General features: G+C 31.9%; 1 protein-coding gene across 4 annotated transcripts in view; it reads left to right on the forward strand.

Moving 5' to 3' along the window:
* LOC126774973 (sodium/potassium/calcium exchanger Nckx30C) overlaps positions 1–20,497 on the forward strand; it is a 98,777-nt gene that overhangs the window by 12,277 nt on the left and 66,003 nt on the right. For 2 of the 4 annotated variants that reach the window (XM_050496663.1, XM_050496664.1), the window contains exon 2: positions 5,771–5,794. The exons of the other annotated variants lie outside the window; for them this stretch is intronic. In XM_050496663.1, the coding sequence (XP_050352620.1) occupies positions 5,771–5,794 (24 nt within the window). The remainder of the gene's footprint in view (positions 1–5,770; positions 5,795–20,497) is intronic. 4 annotated transcript variants of the gene reach the window in all.

The following is a 20,497-nucleotide window of genomic DNA, read 5'->3' on the forward strand; positions in this document are numbered from 1 at the left end:
TATAACATATATATAAATATATATATATATATATAATGTAAGTATATATATATATATATCTAGTATGAATGTTGGAACACTAACCACGAAGCTCATTTACCTTACGAATACAGATATTAAGAAAGTTTTAGTAAGATAAAGTTATTAATTATCATAAATACAATAGAGTATATTGTTTTTAATGTAAATAAAATGTTTACTGTTAATAGTCCTTATACGGTGTGTTTCGAATTATCCGCGGAATCCGCTTATCTGCGGTTGCCGCGCCACGCAATGCGGATCGTTTAAAAATAAACTAAAGAGTATCAGCCTTGATAATAGATGTTATTTAGTGTGTGTAGTGATGGAGTGGCTCAGATGCTGTGGGCATGTCCTGCGCATGGACGACCGTCGTTTGCTTAAAGCTGTCTTTTATTCGGAATTAGCTAAAGGCAAACAGAAGCATGGTGGTCAGTATCTGCGATACAAGGACACCTGTTTAAAAGACACCTAAAAGCTTGTGACATTGACACAGAATGTTGGGAGGAGCTCGCTTCCCATGAGGAGGTCATCATGGCGCTCTACCATCTACAGAAAGATCAAAACGTTTGAGGAAAACCGCCTTCACGCACTAGACGAAAAGCACCAGTTAAGAAAAGAGAGACCTAAGCCATCGTACACATATACCTACAACTCTGTGGGCCAAGTGTATTGTAACACGTGTCGTAGGGTTTTCAAAACCAAATTTGGTCTATCGAGCCACATTAGGGCTCATGCTAGAAATAACAATTAATTTCTAGGGTCGTTGTCATCGTAATCGATGAGGAGGACTATATATATATGTGTAGTGAAACACTGATTTCTCTCTTTCTGTCATCGTTGATTTGACATTCGAAAGAAGGAGACACAGCATTGCGTAACACTTTTATTACTAATCAACATGGAATATTAATAATAAATAATAATTACTTGTATTTATTTCAAATTACACAATTGTTAGACTTACTAGACACGCTTATTAAGATAATGAGTAAATAGCAAGTTCTTAAACATAAAAAAATAAATGAAAAAAAAACTTCTTAATTTTCATCTTTTTAACAAATTAATTAATATACAAATATTAATTTATCTATATTATTATAATTTAATATGTAATGAAGTATTAATATGTATTAATAAATAATTATAATGGTCTTGTAAATATTGAGTTTTTAGTTAAACAAGTTATACTAAAAATAAATTAAACATACGTTGAAGCCTTTTACTTATCATTTACGTTTTTTATTATTAATTCGTATTATTATATAAAAAAAAATAAAAAAAAACAAATTAATGAAAATCATCATTAAGTCTACACATTGTATTTATCAACAATAAAAAGTTCTCATTAATTTCAACCATTCCAGTATTGTCTTAAATAATGATCGTTAGCTTCAACATATTATAAAAGAATATGATAAAAATTAAAGAAGAAAATGCGAACAGATTTCTTAAGATAATTTTATGATTGTATTCGTAACATCAAGTTTGTCATAACCTTTATTTTTCTTTGTTCGCCTTTGTATTACAAAAAATAGTTAAACTTGAAATCAATGTTCTTTATATACTATTATAAATGTGAAAGTAACACTTTCTGTTACGCTTTCAACGCTAAACTACTGAACCAATTTTGATGAAATTCTATGAAGCAAGCTTGAATTCTAAGGAAGGACATTACTTTTTATTCCCAAAACCTAAAATCCCCCCCACCCTAACACTACTTGTACTTTATATGTTAGAGTTCTGCGTTTAAGCTCTAAACTATAAGTTACCGTATAGTTGCTCCGCGAATTTTCATCCGCTCTATACTTTACCGCTCCATTTCGTGAGACAGTGTGATGCTTATTCTAATATACTAAACTAGTTTCCGCACGTGGCTTCACCCGTGTCTTAGGGGATCGGGGCAAGTGCTAGGTACTGCCGGTTACTCGGCGAATCGATATTAGATATTCAGTTGAATCCTATAATCAGTAGCGTACTTAAAGACTTGACGCTCTGCGTTTAAAAAAACCGCTATTTTTTTATAGAATAGGACGGCGGACCACCTGATGGTAAGTGGTCACCAAACGCCCTTAGACATTGGCATTGTAAGAAATGTTAACCATCGCTTACATCACCAATGCGAAGTACCACCACCACCAACCTTGGGAACTAAGATACTATGTATCTTGTGCCTGTATTTATATTTAATAAGGAAAAGGTATTATATGGTTAATTAAGAATATATAGGTAACTCATAGTTCATTTTAGAGTACTTATGTGATCTTGATTAGGTAGGTTCAAGTTTCTTAAGAGAAGTTAAATCAAAAAGTAACAAAAAATTGTGAGCGATTATAAAGGCCTCTAGGCTGCCCCTACAAGACCTGACACTACCAGGCACGTGGCCCTTAACCATAGGATAAATAAACCACTGTACATAACTTGACGATTAAAAATTATCTATAAGAACATGCTGAATTAAGAATCTAAGGTATTCTTACTATAGCAATACTATAAAACAGAGTAACTTTTTTAAAGGTTCTGCTGCTGTGCTCAAACAAAATGGTAATAAAATAATAATGAAAACGATAGTTCACGAATGCATGAGAATAAATTTTATCCCATAGTTCAATTTAAGTGGATAACACTTAAACCAACGCGAATATATATTTTTTTTACAGAACCGGCTTATATTTATGTTTTCTCGTGTACAGAATTTATTTCGCGCGCTGGTATTTTAATTACTCGACTTGGTACTGTAATTGTAAAAACGGATTATAGCTTTATCATGATATATCTAATATTTTGTGTTTTATTAATGTTATAAAAATAGATACCGTAACAGCCTGTGAATATCCCACTGCTGGGCTAAAGGCCTCTGCACCTCTTTTTGAGGAGAAGGTTTGGAGCTTATTCCACCACGCTGCTCCAATGCGGGTTGGTGGAATACACATGTGGCAGAATTTCAGTGAAATTAGACACATGCATAAAAATAGATACTAGTACTTAACTTTACTTTGTGTTTATACTCTCTACATTTTTTATCGATATCCATTAACGGTGCTAACGGTCGTCAATAACAAATGAAAAATTTAAAAAATCAGTTTCACCTCTTTGTAAATAGAGATTATATTATTGTAATATGGCCAATCTTAAGGAAGACTAGCCAACTGCACACTTATTATAGTGCACAAGTGTGCACTCTCATGCCCCGATGGGACGACAATCCGACACGACTGGAAAGAGTTCAGGCGCAACGGCTTTACGTGCTTTTCGAGGCACGAGAGTGTACAAACTTACAACTTTCAGACACCGGGCTATCAATGAGAATTTTTCGATAGAAATCCCAACTTTTCGCCCCAATCTGCGATTTAAACCCAGAACCTGTGGCCTTATATCTAGCCACTAGACTAACGAGGCAGTCCAGGTATTTTACTGATATATAACGATCGAATTTTTATTGTCATGAAGAAATTGCTATAGGATAAGACGTTTACGCTTTTTTTTTTTATTTTATTTTTACAATTTTTTTCAACATGGTCATGTTTCGTATAAAATCTAGACCCATGTATCCTCCAACTCTCATTGGAACAGCGTGGTGGAATGAACTTCAAACGTTACCATTAAAGAAGAGGATTATTAAGATTTCTGTCTCACTATAAGCCCAATGAATTTGAATTAAGTTTCACATTCACATTTAAGCACAATATATTTTCTAATCTTATTAAAAATAAATTAAAATTACTAAAACAGCTTCGAGCTTAATTTTATTTTAATATATTTTGTTTTACTGTTACGTTTAAAGATAAATGCGATTTTCATTATCAAGTTTTTGAATAGACTCCGAAATCTAATAACATAAACCACTACATAGGGAACAAGAACAGATTTTATCTACATTAATGGTGTCGAATGTGGGTGTCTTTCATAATGTAGTTATCAGAAGTTTCCTGTAACAAAACAGTTTATAATAGCTAGAATTTAACTATTATATGTACTGGGCCGAGATGGCCCAGTACATATAATAGATAAGGTAGGTAAGCCTGCGTGAATCTGAACCGATGATCGTGGGTTCAAACCCGGGCAAGCACCACTCAATTTTCATTTGCTTAATTTGTGATTAAAATTCATCTCGTGCTTGACGGTGAAGGAAAACATCGTGAAGAAACCTGCACGTGTCTAATTTCACTGAAATTCTGCCACATGTGTATTCCACCAGCCCGCATTGGAGCAGCGTGGTGGAATAAGTTCCAAAACATTCTCCTCAAAAACTGACAGGAAGCCTTAGCCCAGCAGTGGGACATTCACAGGCTGTAATTACATGTATTGAGTGGTGATGACCTTGAGAATATAAAACATAATTCCGACCGGAGGTCTTAGGCTATAAGCCAACAGCTTCCTCCACATTATTCCATACGCGTTACACGGAGCTGATCTTAGGGAAGAAGTGATCTTAATCCCTTGCACCAGATCGTCGATGTATACGTTAGTGTTCGCCAATCCCTCTGATAGTCTCACCGGTGTAAGGTGCCATGACTGAACGACCAGCGTCTAACGAAGCAGTTAACTACTAACGATTAAAGTAATAAGAAATATATCGTACGGAACCGTAAAAAACAAAACAGAAAATCCAATAAACAGCGCTTTAAATGGATCACTAGGTGATAGAACGTATGTCGAAAACAAGCGCGCCGCTGAACGCGCCCTCATTAATCTCTAGCTCAGGAAACCGAATGGATACATGTATAATCCGACCGAATCTAAGCGATAGTAATGGTTCGGTCACTACGTTCGTTCAGTGTATTGTCTATCCATGTTGTTTTAGGTTCTTTTAAAATACCTGGCATTACAGTTTATGCTGTTTTACACGAGATATTTTTATTTGATTTATATTATTTTCTTTTTTACGATAATATTTTTAATAATTAATTCATCATGGATATGTAATTTAAATCGAGAATAAAATTAATTTGCTTTGGTAAAGAAAAACTTTAAAAAGGTTTAAAGTTCCACGCACAAGCTGATGTTATGTGACAGATAACTGCAGTGCTATTCTGTAAGAATCACTCACTCACTTCATTACTCACCGGTGAAATGTTGATAACCGACTTAAGTTGATATACTATTTTGATGTTACAATTATGATATAAAGGTCAATGTTGCATATCACTTTATGACATTTGACGACAGATTAGTGCAGTGAGTTTCGAGTTTGTTCTTACAGAGTACTACTGGAAAAAAAATTTACAATCAAATTGTTACTTTATGGAAATCGAATCGGAGTTATCCTATTCTTTAATTTAATTATCCACTATTCACATGAAGTTAACAATTAAGTTTAGTTTTGACATTACGGTATATGGTAGCATAAACGGTAAATCATATCGGTTTAAATATGATCCGAATCGACATAGCTTAGTCAAAATTTTGAACAGAATAGAATCGAAAAAGTATGGTAATTTTTATAATTTAGTAGATAGTTTCGGCAAAGTTGCAACGTCATATTAGAAATTGAAAAGTTTTTACGTTAAAATCGTTTTAATTTTCGTATCTTTGTATATATCTGTTTATTATTTACTGTCGTATAATATAAGAGTATGTAATAACGAACAAAACGCACACATCATGCTATGATACTGAACATAATCGCGACATTCAAACACAATGACATAAACATTATCGAATATATTTAAAAAAAAAACTTATTCTTTTTCTCCTGTATAAACTTCCTAACTTCTGTACTGGCTATACTGACTAAAGCCTGTTTTTACAGCACCAGACAGCCGCTCAGACTTTGGTGAGTGATTGCCTTGTTCTTAGCATTTTTCACGTATATTTTTTTTTCTTAATATTTATCTTCCGATCTCTTGCTTTTTCTTTATTACAAAGCTTCACTATGACAATGAGCCAGTAAGAATTCCAATCACACCGTAGCGTAAACTTTACAGTATATATTATACACATTACATTATATTATATAAATTGCAATTCTAACACACCATTGCTTTCATAAAATAATAAATTAAATCGTAAATAACCTCCGTCCTGAACTTAAAACATAAATAACAGTATATGCTCGCCATTTTGGATTGCCGCCAACATTTTGGTAAAACCTGTGAGTTTGCCAACGTAAAAATAATAGAAATTCAAATTAAAAACAAAATAACGATATATAATGTAAATTAGTTTCTTTGTTTTGACATTACGGCCAAATTGTATAATTTTAAGTTCAGTAAAATGATTCATATTATTAAGGACGTAAAATTCATTTTATTATAATATATTTTCAAGCCATGTTAAATTAAAATTAATGTTTGTTTTTACGTCTAGACTTAAATGGGCTTACAAATTATATGATAACGATCTTTCATCAAAACTATTATAGCTGTGTAGTCTATGTACAAATAAGTTTGCAAGAGCAAAAAAAACCTTATAATATTGTTTGAAAGGTAGAGATTAACTTATGCGTTAAAAACGTAATTGCCTGCTTTAGATACAATTTATTTATTTGTAGTGTATGAATTCAATTATCACAATATATATTTTTTAAGTTTATATTTTGCAATAAATAATAAAACTTCGAAATTATTTCAATTGAAAATAGACGAACACAATGAAGTTCGGTTTTTTAATCTTACATTTAAAATATTATGATAATAAAGTTCTTATGTTTATATTTAATAATAATAATAATCATTTATTCTCAAACAACAAAAGTCCATACAATTGATATACAGCAAAAAATTACAAATTTCCTTACTATATTATAGTTAGTAACACTGACTTTCTGATTGCTGTCACGATGATTATAATTAATCAATAATATAACAAATTTATAATATTTTTATATATAACAATGCAGTAAAATTAAAAAAAAAAACATAGCACAAGAACTGTGTATGACCATATTGTCTTGATTTAAAATCTAAATGTCACACAACATTTTATGGATGTCTTCTTCGAACTTCAATTTTATGTTTTACAGTCTAAGTGTCTTGATAGCCAATAAAGCCATAATGTATATATTTACAAATTGTAGTACGCCCGCAGTTTCAAACGCATGACAAGGAGAGGAAGGGAGATGTTAGGCAAAAAGCATATTATTAGGTTCAAAGCCTATTATAGGTTTAAGCTTGCTTCATAGTAAATTTCATCAAAATCGGTTTAGCGGTTTCGCCGTTAAAACGTAACAGACACGGAGTTACTTTTGAATTTCTACAAATAATATAGAATGGGCGACGCTTTAATATTACTATTAAAACTAGAAAGGTAATAAAATAAACTCAGTACTCTTTTACTGTAGCACTCTTAGTACTCAATTATTCTTTTCTGACAAATTAAGTAGGTCATTAAATACCATTGACTAATTACATATACTGCATGGAAATCAACGAATCTAATCTGGGACCGAATTCTACTAATTTATAACGATTACGATACGTTCCCGATTTAATTCCGATCCAACTTTGAATCATCTGTATTTATTCGAATCGGAACCGAACCGATAATATGTTAACATATATTGTTTTTTCAAAATCAAACCTAATTGTTAACTTTAATGGCAATAGTCGATAATTAAATGAATAGAAAAAAAATCCATTTTCAAACGGCAACGATCACGATTCGATTCGATTGCGATAAAGTAATAATTTGTTAGTAAAATTGGCTCCCTGATCTATATCCTTTATCGAATAATACGACATATTAAAAGTTATCTATGATTATTAAAAAACTAATCTGCGAGTCAAAAAAGTACTTTCAAATTATAAATAAAATAATATATACAAATTATTACAAATAATATTATACCAATTATAATATTATAAATAAGTACTATTTATACCAATTTAACTTATGCATATATTAAACTAACAATCATTATAATTTTCCGGCCAACGTTATTGTTGTTAATGGCTGTTACTGTACAAATTATGGTATCTTATTATTAAGTAGTGAACGAACTCAAGTTTTCGATTTTCCTATTAATTACAGAGTATCGACTAACTTAAACTTTATAATAATATTCTAACCACTGGAGTTATGACAAATAAACAAATTTGACATTTCAATGACAGTGACAGATTGTCACGAATGATATTCATTACGGATCCGCAAAAACATTGTGTTTTGAATGTCGGTGCAGTTTTTATCGGAACTTTGAAAGTAAAATCAAAGTGAACATAAGTGGTTCAGAAGAATAGTGTTGTTTTATAAATAAATGTTTTTTTTAGAAGAAACAGCAAAAACTCAGGTGTTACTTATGTTCTAAATTTAAAAAACATAGAATATATTAATTAAATACAGTTAAATGACGTATCCTGCATGAAAAAAAACACACATATACATATATCGCAATGGTGTAAACGGTGAATAATTTTGGTATGCTTATATTTTATTTACATAATAGATATATTAATCGCTTACAGCTTGAACAAGACTTATAATAAAAAAATAGCAATAAGCGAGCGTTCACAACTAACGCATAGTCAGCCGCCGACTGTCAGCGAGTTTTACTTAGTTTACTGCTTTATCATACATATTAAACTTTTTGTTCACACAAAAACGAAAATACTCTATAATGTGTGTATTCACTTAATTTCGAGGCCTATTGTGTCGTTCGTCTGTCAGCCACTATAGCTTTTTCACTTGGTGGTAGGGCTTTGTGCAAGCCCTTTAGGTATGTACCATCTACTCATCGTCAAACACCAATACTTGATATTGTTGTGTTCCGGTTTAAAGGGTGAGTGAACCAGTGTAATTACAGGCACAAGAGATAATACGTCTTAGTTCCCAAGGTTTGTGGCATATTGACGATGTAAGGAATGGTTAATATTAGCCACAGTGCTAATATCTATGGACGATGGTGACCATTTACAATCAGGTGGCCCAGCTGCCAGTCCACCTTCATATTTTATAAAACGAAAACTTAAGCAGAGTGTGAACGAAAAATTAAGTTTATCTCTATGTTAACACTAGGCTTACAATGCTTACAGTCGGCTTACAGGATTGGCTTAACGTTAAGTGTGAACACACGCAAAGTTTTTATATTTTGTATGATTTTATCGCTTCTATTTTTTAACAAATTCTTCTTCTTCTTCTATTTTTACCACATTACATAAAGTCATACATCCCACGTTTTACTGATTACGAAACAGAGCACAGATAAGCATATAATTACACGACATATTCACTAATGGCTTTACTTATTAAACATTGTTTAGGGGCGATTAGTTAAACAATGTTTTGTCTCCTTTTTTGAATATCAAATCAGTGATGAAAGAAAGATAGAAATTATTGTTTAACTTAACACCTGATAACCAACGTATATAAGTAAGGTCGTATTGTAATAAAATCGACAGTTCATCATTTATAGTAAGTTTTTTAAGTTCCGTGCAAGATAGTTGTAATGTTTTCAAAAACACGAAAATGACTCACTTGTATGAAACTACCTTAATATTATTAATTTATTACATATTTTAAAATATAATCTAGTTATATATTATTATTTATATGTACAAAAAATATTGTATTTAGCTGAGTACTTCGAAATGAATATTATAATAATTTTAGTTAAATGCGGCGGAAGAAAATTTGCCACGTATATTCACGAACTCGCATTGGAGCAGCGTGGTGGAGTACACTCCAAAAATTCTTCTCATAAAAAAAGAAGAGGTTTTTACCCTGGCTGACATTTACAGGTCGTTACTTTACTTTTAAGGTATTTTTTTAATAAATTAAAAACAAATGTGGAAAGCCATATAAAGACATTGGCATCGCAAGGAGCAAAAACCATTTTAACAATTATTCAGTGCAACGCCAGCCATAAATTAATTTGTTACATAGGCTACGTAATACTACGCATTACACACAGAGTTCAGAGTTTTTATATTTGACAGTATAATAACTGATGAGTATCCAGCATCGAGAAGACCACCACCTTAAATTCTATATAATATAGTTCACACATATATACAAAATATGACGAATTGCTCTCAAACAGTCCTAAGAAAAGTGACAGTTTGTCTATTTAATCGTGCAAACCCGGCTTTTTAGTACTAGTGGTGATAATTTAAGTAAATAAAAATAAGTTCAATAAACCAAAGCTTTCACAAGAGAAATCTGTGAAATCAGATTACAAATATCAATCATAGTAGCCTTCTGAAGGTCGACGTGTATTAAATTAATCTCCGAATAGAATTACCGAAGCTAAATTAATCATTTTCCAACAGAAACGGAATGACTTTCAATTTGAAACATTAAAGCAAGGCTTAAGTAATCGATGATTCACTTAAGCCCCTAAAGTACTAAATATAGACGAATAACCAGAAGCTTAATAGTAGACAAGTTTCTTAATCCATAACTTCGTTAGCATGGAGGTTGTATGCAAAAACTGTCTTAAAGCTATCTGGAGCCAACTATGATATTGAATTGTATCAAAACATTTCCCAACATTTCTTCTTCATTTCAGTGGTAAGAGCGCGTGAATCTTAACCGATGATCGTGGGTTCAAACCCGGGCAAGCACCACTGAATTTTCAATTTTTGTGCTTAATATATGATTATAATTCATCTCGTGCTTGACGTGGAAGGAAAACATCTAATTTCACTGAAATTCTGCCACATGTGTATTCCACCAACCCGCATTGGAGCAGCGTGGTGGAATAAGCTCCAAAACCTTCTCCTCAAAAAAGGAAGAGGAGGCCTTAGCCCAGCAGTGGGACATTCACAGGGTTTTACTTTGTTACATTCACAGTACAATATGATGAAAAAATTATGTTGTTATATTTAAAACCGTCATACATATGTGATTCCATTTGCGTGTAGTTTAAATGTTATATTTTTTATATTCAATGCCGCGTATCACTTTCTGACATTTCCCAGTCGTATTCTGCCATTAGTTTAGATTCTATTGTTGGGGAATAACTTTCTGGATGAAATTTTATCACAATACGTTAAGCGATCGAAAAATATAAGTTGTAAAATGATATATAATATCATTTGTCAAAGCATTTCGAGTTCAAGAGTTTTTTCAAAAATCGATGCCATGAATTCTTGGAAGCCATTTAAAGATGAAATAAAAAATCATCATGTTAAATTAATCTGCTCCAAGTGTAATTCAGTGAATAACAAGTGGCATAACCACAAATATTTAACATAGAATAAGGAGAGAAAGAATAAAAGATCACCAGAACGGAACTGCTGCATCATCAATTATTAATTTATCTAAATATCAGATGTTATTTTATAAGACAGGTCAAGGAACGTCTGGGAAATTATCTGATTGGTAAGTGATCATTTCTGTTCATCCTAATTGCTATTGTAAAAGGTTTCAGCCATATCTTATATTGCCAATATTCTGCGTAATCTTCGAAACGTAGAAGTTAGTCTCTGGAGTCTGCAATTATACCGGCCTATACAAATGCGTGAAATAAACTAACATTTTTATCGTATTTGTCAGCGGTAGACTATTTAGCGAGTACAACCATTCGCATACAAGTAGGGTTCGTAGGCTGCAGTGCTATTTTGTAAGAACTCACTTCTTTACTCACCCGTGAAATCTTAACCGACTTATGGTTATATACTATTTTGATGCGTGTATACTTGAAATATTATGATTATTATCGCCAATGTCGCATATCACTTTCTGATATTTCACGACAGTTCATGCTGTGAATTTCGAGTTTCATACAGAATAACCTACCGTTTTAAATACTGGTATATTCCCTTAGCCTATTCAAGTACATATCAATTTGTTTTACCAAATATTTGGTGTATTCGCAAATATAACACGTCATTCACACATGGACAGAACCCACGAATAACTAAAACATCATAATGTTTGATTATTTACAACATAATTAATGCGAATGTTCACTGCTTATGTAGTTCAATAGAACTATCCAATAGGAAGCTAGTTACTATTAACAATATAGACGTATAATTTATGTATGTATATATATTTTACTGTTGGTAGGGCTTTGTGCAAGCTCGTCTGGGTAGGTACCACCCACTCATCAGATATTCTACCGCAAAAGAGCAATACTTGATATTGTTGTGTTCCGGTTTGAAGGGTGAGTGAGCCAGTGTAATTACAGGCACAAGGGACATAAAATCTTAGTTCCCAAGGTTGGTGGCGCATTGGCTATAAGCGATGGTTGACATTTCTTACAATGCCAATGTCTAAGGGCGTTTGGTGACCACTTACCATCAGGTGGCCCATATGTTCGTCCACCTTCCAATTCTATAAAAAAAAAAATAAAAAAAAAATGAAGAAATTATACTATTCTTTTTATCTATTTATTTCTGGTGGTAGAGCTTTATGCAAGCTCGTCTGGGGAGGTACCACCCACTCATCAAATATTCTACCGCGAAACAGCAGTATTTGGTATTGTTGTGTTCCGGTTTGAAGGGTGAGTGAGCCAGTGTAATTACAGGCACAAGTGACATAACATCTTAGTTCCCTAGGTTGGTGGCGCATTGGTGATGTAAGCGATGGTTAATATCTCTTACAATGCCAATGTCTATGGGTGTTGATGACCACTTTCCATCAGGTGGCCCATATGTTCGTCCGCTTATTCTATAAAAAAATAAAAAAACTTGTCAAACGTTATATATCGTGACTTAATTCTGTTCAATTCTTTAAGTTAATAAAAGCCAAAGTTCCTTTTGGTTTTGTCTTTTATGTATCAATGGTATGTATATATGACCAATTTGACTTTAATTTTAACTGCGTTAATTAGCGTGACATTTAGGTGTACTAGATAATTACTTTGTCGAAGATAAAAATAATGTGCTTTCTATTTTCCAATAAACAATACAAAATTAGATTTGATTTAATGGCATACATAGCGGTAACAGATAGGATATCTTTTACTTTCAACCATTTCCATTTCCACAACATCTTAGCTAGTTCATCGTTCGATTTAATATCGTATTTGCGTAATATGAAATTAAAGTATAGTTGAATGCACCAAGAGATCGCCGACAAAGTACGGAAGCATTATATTTCACAATAATTCAGTGCCATGCTATTGCGTCACGATTTCCTTTGTAATTTCGATTGATTTTAGTAATTTGTTGTAAAAATACAAACATAAAATAGTCACGGAATATTATACTACCCGTGGTTTAAGATAAATAATTAATTGGTCTACGTAGTTCGTTGACGGGCAACGTAGTAGCTAACGCGCGACTAATACATTATTTTAAAAAAAAATGCTTTAAAATAATGAAAAGACTATCGACACTGTAGAACACAAATTTTATGCAAATAGATATGACTTTACTACATAAATAGAGAGAAAACAAACAAATACACTGTTTTTTTCTGTTTAAAAGATTTTTCTACTGTGGTTTTATCTTACATCAATTCCGTTAATGTCAAAGTTTGTCATTGATAATAAAAAAAATAGAAGAAACGCGGGAAAGAAAGTTCCTGTTTTGTTTATGACGGTAAATACATTTGGATCAACTGTCACGGTGTCCAAGCATTTTGTATTTATTACGTTAATATACCCACGCCATACTCCCACTTTGTTTATTCAAAATTGACAACTTCATTACAAATTCTGTAACATGGAGAGGAAATATCTCATTGTATTCATTAATACTCCTGTGAAATTAAACAGAATCAAAACCAATCACAGCAGTTACTAGCCATTTGTCTTCCATTAATACTATATTAGTAATCGAATCGAAGTGGTCCGAATCGATACATATCTCGAATGCCTCTGAATCGAGACTAGAATAACAATATTGAGGAATGACAAATGGGAACACGACACGCGATGCTAAATTCTGATATTTACCTTTATATTTTTTGAAGTATATCATTTGTAGGTGTAGTTCTATGTGTGTTGGTGTAGTTATATGTATTAATTGAACATATAAGCTTATGCGAACCTATAAAAAAATAAAACCTCCATGTTTGTTTTATGAAACATCCATTTATTATAAAAATATTTCATATAAATATTAGATCAATGTAATGATAAGTAATCACTCAAAATTATAAGCTAACAGCCTTACTTATAACGTTGCTTAGGGGCTGTTTAGTTAAACACTGATTTCACTCTATCTGCCATTATTGATTTGATATTTGAAAGAATAAGAGACAGGTCTGTTTAACTAATCACCCGCTTAACAAGATTTGTAAGTAAGGCCGTAAAACCACTTCTCATGTTTAAAAGACACGGCCTTTATTATTTGTTTTAAATTTTCTTAATTGTGTCTGTCCAGCAGAACCTCGCAGGGATCCTGTTTGGACGTTCGGGCTTTATAATCATCTGCGACGTGGAAGTCTTAGAATATTCTGGAATATTCTCGCCTTTTGAGAAATCATCTTCTGTGCCATCTTTATCCTTTGTAACCATGCTAGTAACAGAAGACGTTTTACCTGATTTCTTTATTAAAAATTCAACCTGTGCTAACTCTTCTTCAGAACTAAAATTATCCTTTACGTTCAAAATATCTTTTCCAATTTCTTCTAATTTTGATGTTTTTAATGTTTTGAAATTGTCGTCTCTTTCATTATTTTGATACTTAGTAATGTTATTTAACTTATTTTCAATACGCGTTAATTTCTCTAAAACATTATCGAGTTTGTTGGCTTGTGTTTCTATTAATTTGTGTACGTATAATACGTCATGTCTCATGTCAGATTGAATGTTTAAATCTAAAAACAATTCTTTCATTGTTTTCACTATCGGAGCGCTAATACTTTCACACAGCAATTGTTTTTCTCTTTCATTCATAAGATGAATTTTAATATTTGCATCGTTTGTATTAATGTATTCCATTGCAACAGCCTCAAAGGTATCTGGGGGTATTATTTTTCGAATATCTTTCCTTTTACTTTTTCTTTCATGCGATCCCTTTAAATTTTTTTTGTCTGATATTTCTGATAAAGAACAACATAACGAATGATTTTCGTTAGTGTCGTCTATTGTATTGTTTTGAGAAGAACGACTTAAGGAATCCACAGTTCTTCCTTTAGTTCGTTTTATTTCATGTTGGACGATATCATGTTTCGATTTTTCTTTATTAAGTTTTCCATCTGTATGCTTTGATTTATGTTCATAAGACTCATGTTTTCTTTTAGTCTTTTTACTTGATTTAAGTGTGTAGTAAATTGGATTGGATATAGTATTTGTGCTCGGTGGTATTGTTAATGGAATTATATCTTTGGCAAATTTTATCGTTTGTTCGAGTAAAGGATCTTTTTCTTCAACGTTAGTATAACAATTTTCGTCGTATATTTTGTATGTCTGCTGGCACTTTTGTGATTCAGTAATTGTTTTCGCTGGATTTTCATCATTATTTTCTTTGGGTAAATATCTTTTGTGTATATAGACGATTGGATTGAAGGAGTTTTTATCGACGAAGTAATCAGACAAGTTGATCCCATCGATGCTTGTTATTTTTGAACGAAAGTCTAAAAAAATAATTTACATATATTAAATCTTATTAGATCTTGTATTAAATATAAGCAGACATAGTTATTAAAAATATTCATATTTTATACAGAATTTTTTAGAGAACATTATTATTGGTTTAAAAGTCAAACTGTTTTTTAAATATATTCTAAAGTAAATAAAATTTAAAAAAATATTCCCTTCTAAAAATTACCTTTTACCTTTGATGCCTATAAACTAACAACATTAAATGGAAATGTTGTGTAATGATTTGAGTTATCTATAAAAAAATAAAAATACACAAAAATCTATCCTTGTTATAATTGGCAGAAAGATATGTAGGCAAGTTTGTTATTGCAAATATATTAACTATTCTCTCTGATTCTACATTCAAACCTTGCTTCCAAGGAATGGAAATCACAAGCTAAATATTTTACCTGAATCCATTTGGACTTTAAAAACAATTTTAATGATCTGTTGAAAATATTTTAATAAAACCGAAGTACGAAGACATAGAGTTTGATTATAATATGTTATAAGTTATTGACAAAATCCAATACTTCACACTTTGACACGTAAATATAACATTCCATAATAACATAAAACGAAAGAGGTCTTTATCTTAAATCAATTCAAGCTGTCAGACCCAAGTCTGTATGTACAGAGGAAGATTGGATTGAAATATATATGTATAGGGAAGATTTTTTCAGGCTACGAAGTTTTCATAACTACCCTAAAAACAAAATGAAGTAGCACATTATAAAAGACAGAGTGTAACTAAAAACTAATTTTAATGTATTAAAATTTATATGAAAAACTTATTTTTTGTTCAGCCTCTGCAACTTTCTGATAGGTTGCCAAAATTTTGGCGACCGTCGATCATGATTTTCTATGACGTCATAGTAGCCAATGACGACTGCGATTGCAAATTCATTGCATTCTTTAAGGTGGCGAAAGACCTGTATCATTTGAACCGTAATATACTGTGAGCTTTCGTGTAGTCAGTACGAGTCACGATTTTTGTCGTAATCTATTCACTCTTTTCCATCACTCTCGCGGTCCGATGGGTCATGGGTGCGATTAAGAGAAATATATCCGAAATATATATATGTATATACAAACAGCGTAAGCACATTACCTCGTTAGTTGTACAACAATAGGGTATAACACGATTGCATGACTTATTCTAGCACTGTTACAAGTACTCGTTAAGTATTCTAGAACAAATTCATTGCCAAATTGGCGCCCACAGATAAGTTAACAACCGTTTATGTCTGTATGCGATGCAATTAATTATTATGCACTGTTAAGTCACATTAAGCACATTCAATTGAATTTCGGATGCATTACAAGAGAATAAAGTCGTTTATCCAATGATGAAAGTAATTTAATAGGCTTAAAGCATTTTAAGCTTTAATATGATGTTATAGAGCTGCGTTTCGTATGAGTATTTGAAACGGGAAAGGAGGTTTCATAAGTGACAAACGACAGGAAATCCCTGGCACGGCTCGAGCGCCTCATCGCCTTCACAAGTCGCAGTATTAATGTCGGTACGACGTGTTCTCGATATTTGATCGATTCTAATCTGACATATTTAGGAAGACTTAAAAGTAAACATTTTAAGTATAAGGAATGATTTAAAATTATTAGTATATTAATGAGAAGAAATCAGTACATAATAAAAAAGACACTGTTCTTTTTTTGACGGCAATACCAGTTGAATTTGAATGGGGCAACTTTGGAACGCAATCCATCGCTGAGGGAATCATAAAAATCGATTTATAAACTATATATTGCATATGAATTTAGAACCTACTTTTTTGAAGCAGATAAAGACGTAGCCGACTAGATCTATAGTTGTGGATTTCACCGAACACCAAAACGTGTTTTTGTCGAGAGCAAAAAAAAAGTTCTGCTACTCAAAATACCTTAAGTTAAATAATGCAACATTCAGAGCATGCTCAGTGCTTAAGGAGTAACATTTCTTATTTAAGACGAGTACAAAAGTAAAAGAAAAATTTGGCAGCACTTTCCCATTCAGTCGCCAAATCAGACGTTGGGCGACGTACCAACACTTGAGTGTAATGTTGTCTGAAAAATAAAAAAAAATAAAATTTTCCTGAATAAACTGAATTAAAAAACAAAACAATTTTTTAATAAGTAACGTTATTATTGCAACATTATTCTTATTTCAATATTTAGCTGAACCTATCACATAACATAACATATACAAGAAAGGTTATGGCTAAAATGCACTTTTGAGATTAAACTATTTTTAATTAAGTTAATATACGATTACAAAATCTAGATTTTTCCATCGCTCTGTGACACCGTTAGAACATATCTCGTGAGGAAATCTAATTTAAAACGAAGCACATGAAACGAAATAAAATATATTTTCGTATATACTGGTGATAAGAAAATTTTAAAACGTACGGTTTTCTACAGAAATCGCTTTATTAAATGATACAGGCAAAAAAGTATTCTACAGTATACGCGTTATAGTTTAAAATGGGATAAAATGTTCTAAAGTATCTGATAATGTCCTATGTCCCTAAAGTTGTGTTATAAGTATCAGTTGTATTTTCAAAAAATAAAAAATCTATAAAAAAACCCCTTATTAGTGATGGAATGTACAACGAGCATATGGGCCACCCGATGATAAGTGGTCAGCAACGCGACAACAACCTTGCGAACTAAGATGTAATGTCCCTTGTACCTGTAATTAAACTGCCTCACTCACCCTTCAAACTAGAATACAACAATACCAAGTACCGCTGTTTTGTGTGTGGTACCGACACAGACGCTTTTACAGCCACTGAATCGATTTTGATAAAATTTGATATGGAGTAAGCATGAGCCCAAAGCAAGGCCATACTAATAGGTTATTATATTAATTTATTTGTGGGATCGAAGTTTTGGATTGCAGCTCAACGATCTCCACATCAAACTATCACTACTTTCTTGTAAATTCATATACATATGTGTATATATAATTTAAAATTACTTCATTCTGTTATTTTAAAGATAAAGCTAAACAAGAAGCTTTGTCCCAAGCTGAATTCCAACTGGAATAAGTCGCGTGTTGAGCTAGTTGCTACTTAATTTTATGAAATAAGCTATTTTTTATCGATCAGTCAAAATCCAAAGGTTAAGAGCTAATCGGTAAAAAATAATGTAAAAAAACTAAACTTGGAAATCCAGTACCTCGGCTATCAATCAACTTCTATTTTAAACCGTTCCGACCTTTAAATTTTGCTTTTAAATCAGTGCATGTAGAGAATATAGTGGTAGGTTATAACGGTATAGTAAAATTACAACAGCAATAGACAAGGACAGACAAACGGATAAATAAATTTTATATATAACATATTTGAAACCAACATCCTAATAATTCTGGTCTAGTTTATAATAGAACTTATATTTTTGACCTTTGTGTACAATTAAAAATGTAATTACACAAAGAAAAAATTGTTCAGTAAATCTTTCTTCTTTGTTTGTGAACCGATTATCTTTTTTTTTATTGTTTGACAGTTATCGAGAAATTTTAGTGCTAGCAATAAAAAAAAATTGGTAAAAAAAAAGTTTGAAATACGCATATTCGTAAGTTTTCCTCAATTATGACCGATTTAGACCACTTGACGAACGCGTGATAGATTATATTTTTTTATTAACAATTTAATTCTTAAGTGTTTAAATATCACTGTATCAAATAGAGGTTAAAGAACTTTTAAGACATCGCATGTCCGAAGTTCCTAAGCCAGTGTTTCTGGGGATAACGTGCTTGAAGTCAAACGAAGGTCTTTTTATTTATTCTTTCACGAATAATGCATTTAATCGTAATGTGATGAACAATAAAACCATTTACATTCATAGTTATGTATGTCCGAATTGATAAAGATTCGAGAAGCACACTTCAAGCCCAGGCAAGCATCACTCATATACTTATTTATGTAAAATTTGTCTCTGGTATTACCTACATTTAGTCACATATGTGTATCTGCAGAAGTAGCGTGGTGGAATAAACTTAAAACATCAAGAGGACAGAAGCAACAGAAGAAGGACAGAAGAAGAAACAGCAATACTTGATGTTGTTGTGTTCCGGTTTGAAGGGTGAGTGTAATTACCCAGTGTAATTACAGGCACAAGGGACATAAAATCTTAGTTCCCAAGGTTGGTGGCGCATTGGCTATAAGCGATGGTTGACATTTCTTACAATGCCAATGTCTAAGGGCGTTTGGTGACCACTTGCCATCAGGTGGCCCATATGCTCGTCCACCTTCCTATTCTATAAACAAAAAAAAAAGCTCTAGTCTATCAATGGAATATTTCCAGGCTGTCATTATTACTACTACTATATATATTTACTTTGCCATCTCAGCTCTTATAATAATAATATTTGACCCAAGTGGGTAAATATAAATATTTATTTATTAAGGAACATCAGCAGTCACTACACTTACACTTGTAATAATAAAAACACATTCAGACTTAACATAAGGTGTGCGACTTTCAAAACGGCCTCAATATATATTTTTTTTATATTACTTAATACATTAAAACATAATAATTAAATAATTTTACAATACTTCGTAACAGCTTGTGAATATCCCACAGCTGGGCTAGGGCCTCCTGTCCCTTTTTGAGGAGAAGGTTTGGAGCTTATTCCACAACGCTGCTCTAATGCGATGATTTCCTTCCTCACGATGTTTTCCTTCACCGCAAAGCACGAGTTGAATTATAATCACAAATTGTTTATTGTTTAAAAAAAATCGTATAAGTGCGAAATTGTTTTATTTAAAACATAAGTTTCAAGTGTCTAATTTTATTTTGTTAGTATTTTTTCATAACTTTACTTTTTTAGTTAATGTCCATTTTCATGACTTTTTTAGTTATTATTTTATTGTTAGTGTTGTATATTCTTTTATGATTTTATTCGTTTTATCTGAGCAGCGTTCATTGCGGGAATCATTTATTTATGACTTATTAGAAATAGAAACTATGAAGGAATTTTTATTACAGATATGTAATATATACAATTATTATTTGTGTTTTAAGTATTCAACATGTTCTTAAATATTTTTTATC

The sequence above is a fragment of the Nymphalis io genome, chromosome 17 (genome assembly GCF_905147045.1).
Source record: "Nymphalis io chromosome 17, ilAglIoxx1.1, whole genome shotgun sequence".
Taxonomy (NCBI): domain Eukaryota; kingdom Metazoa; phylum Arthropoda; class Insecta; order Lepidoptera; family Nymphalidae; genus Nymphalis; species Nymphalis io.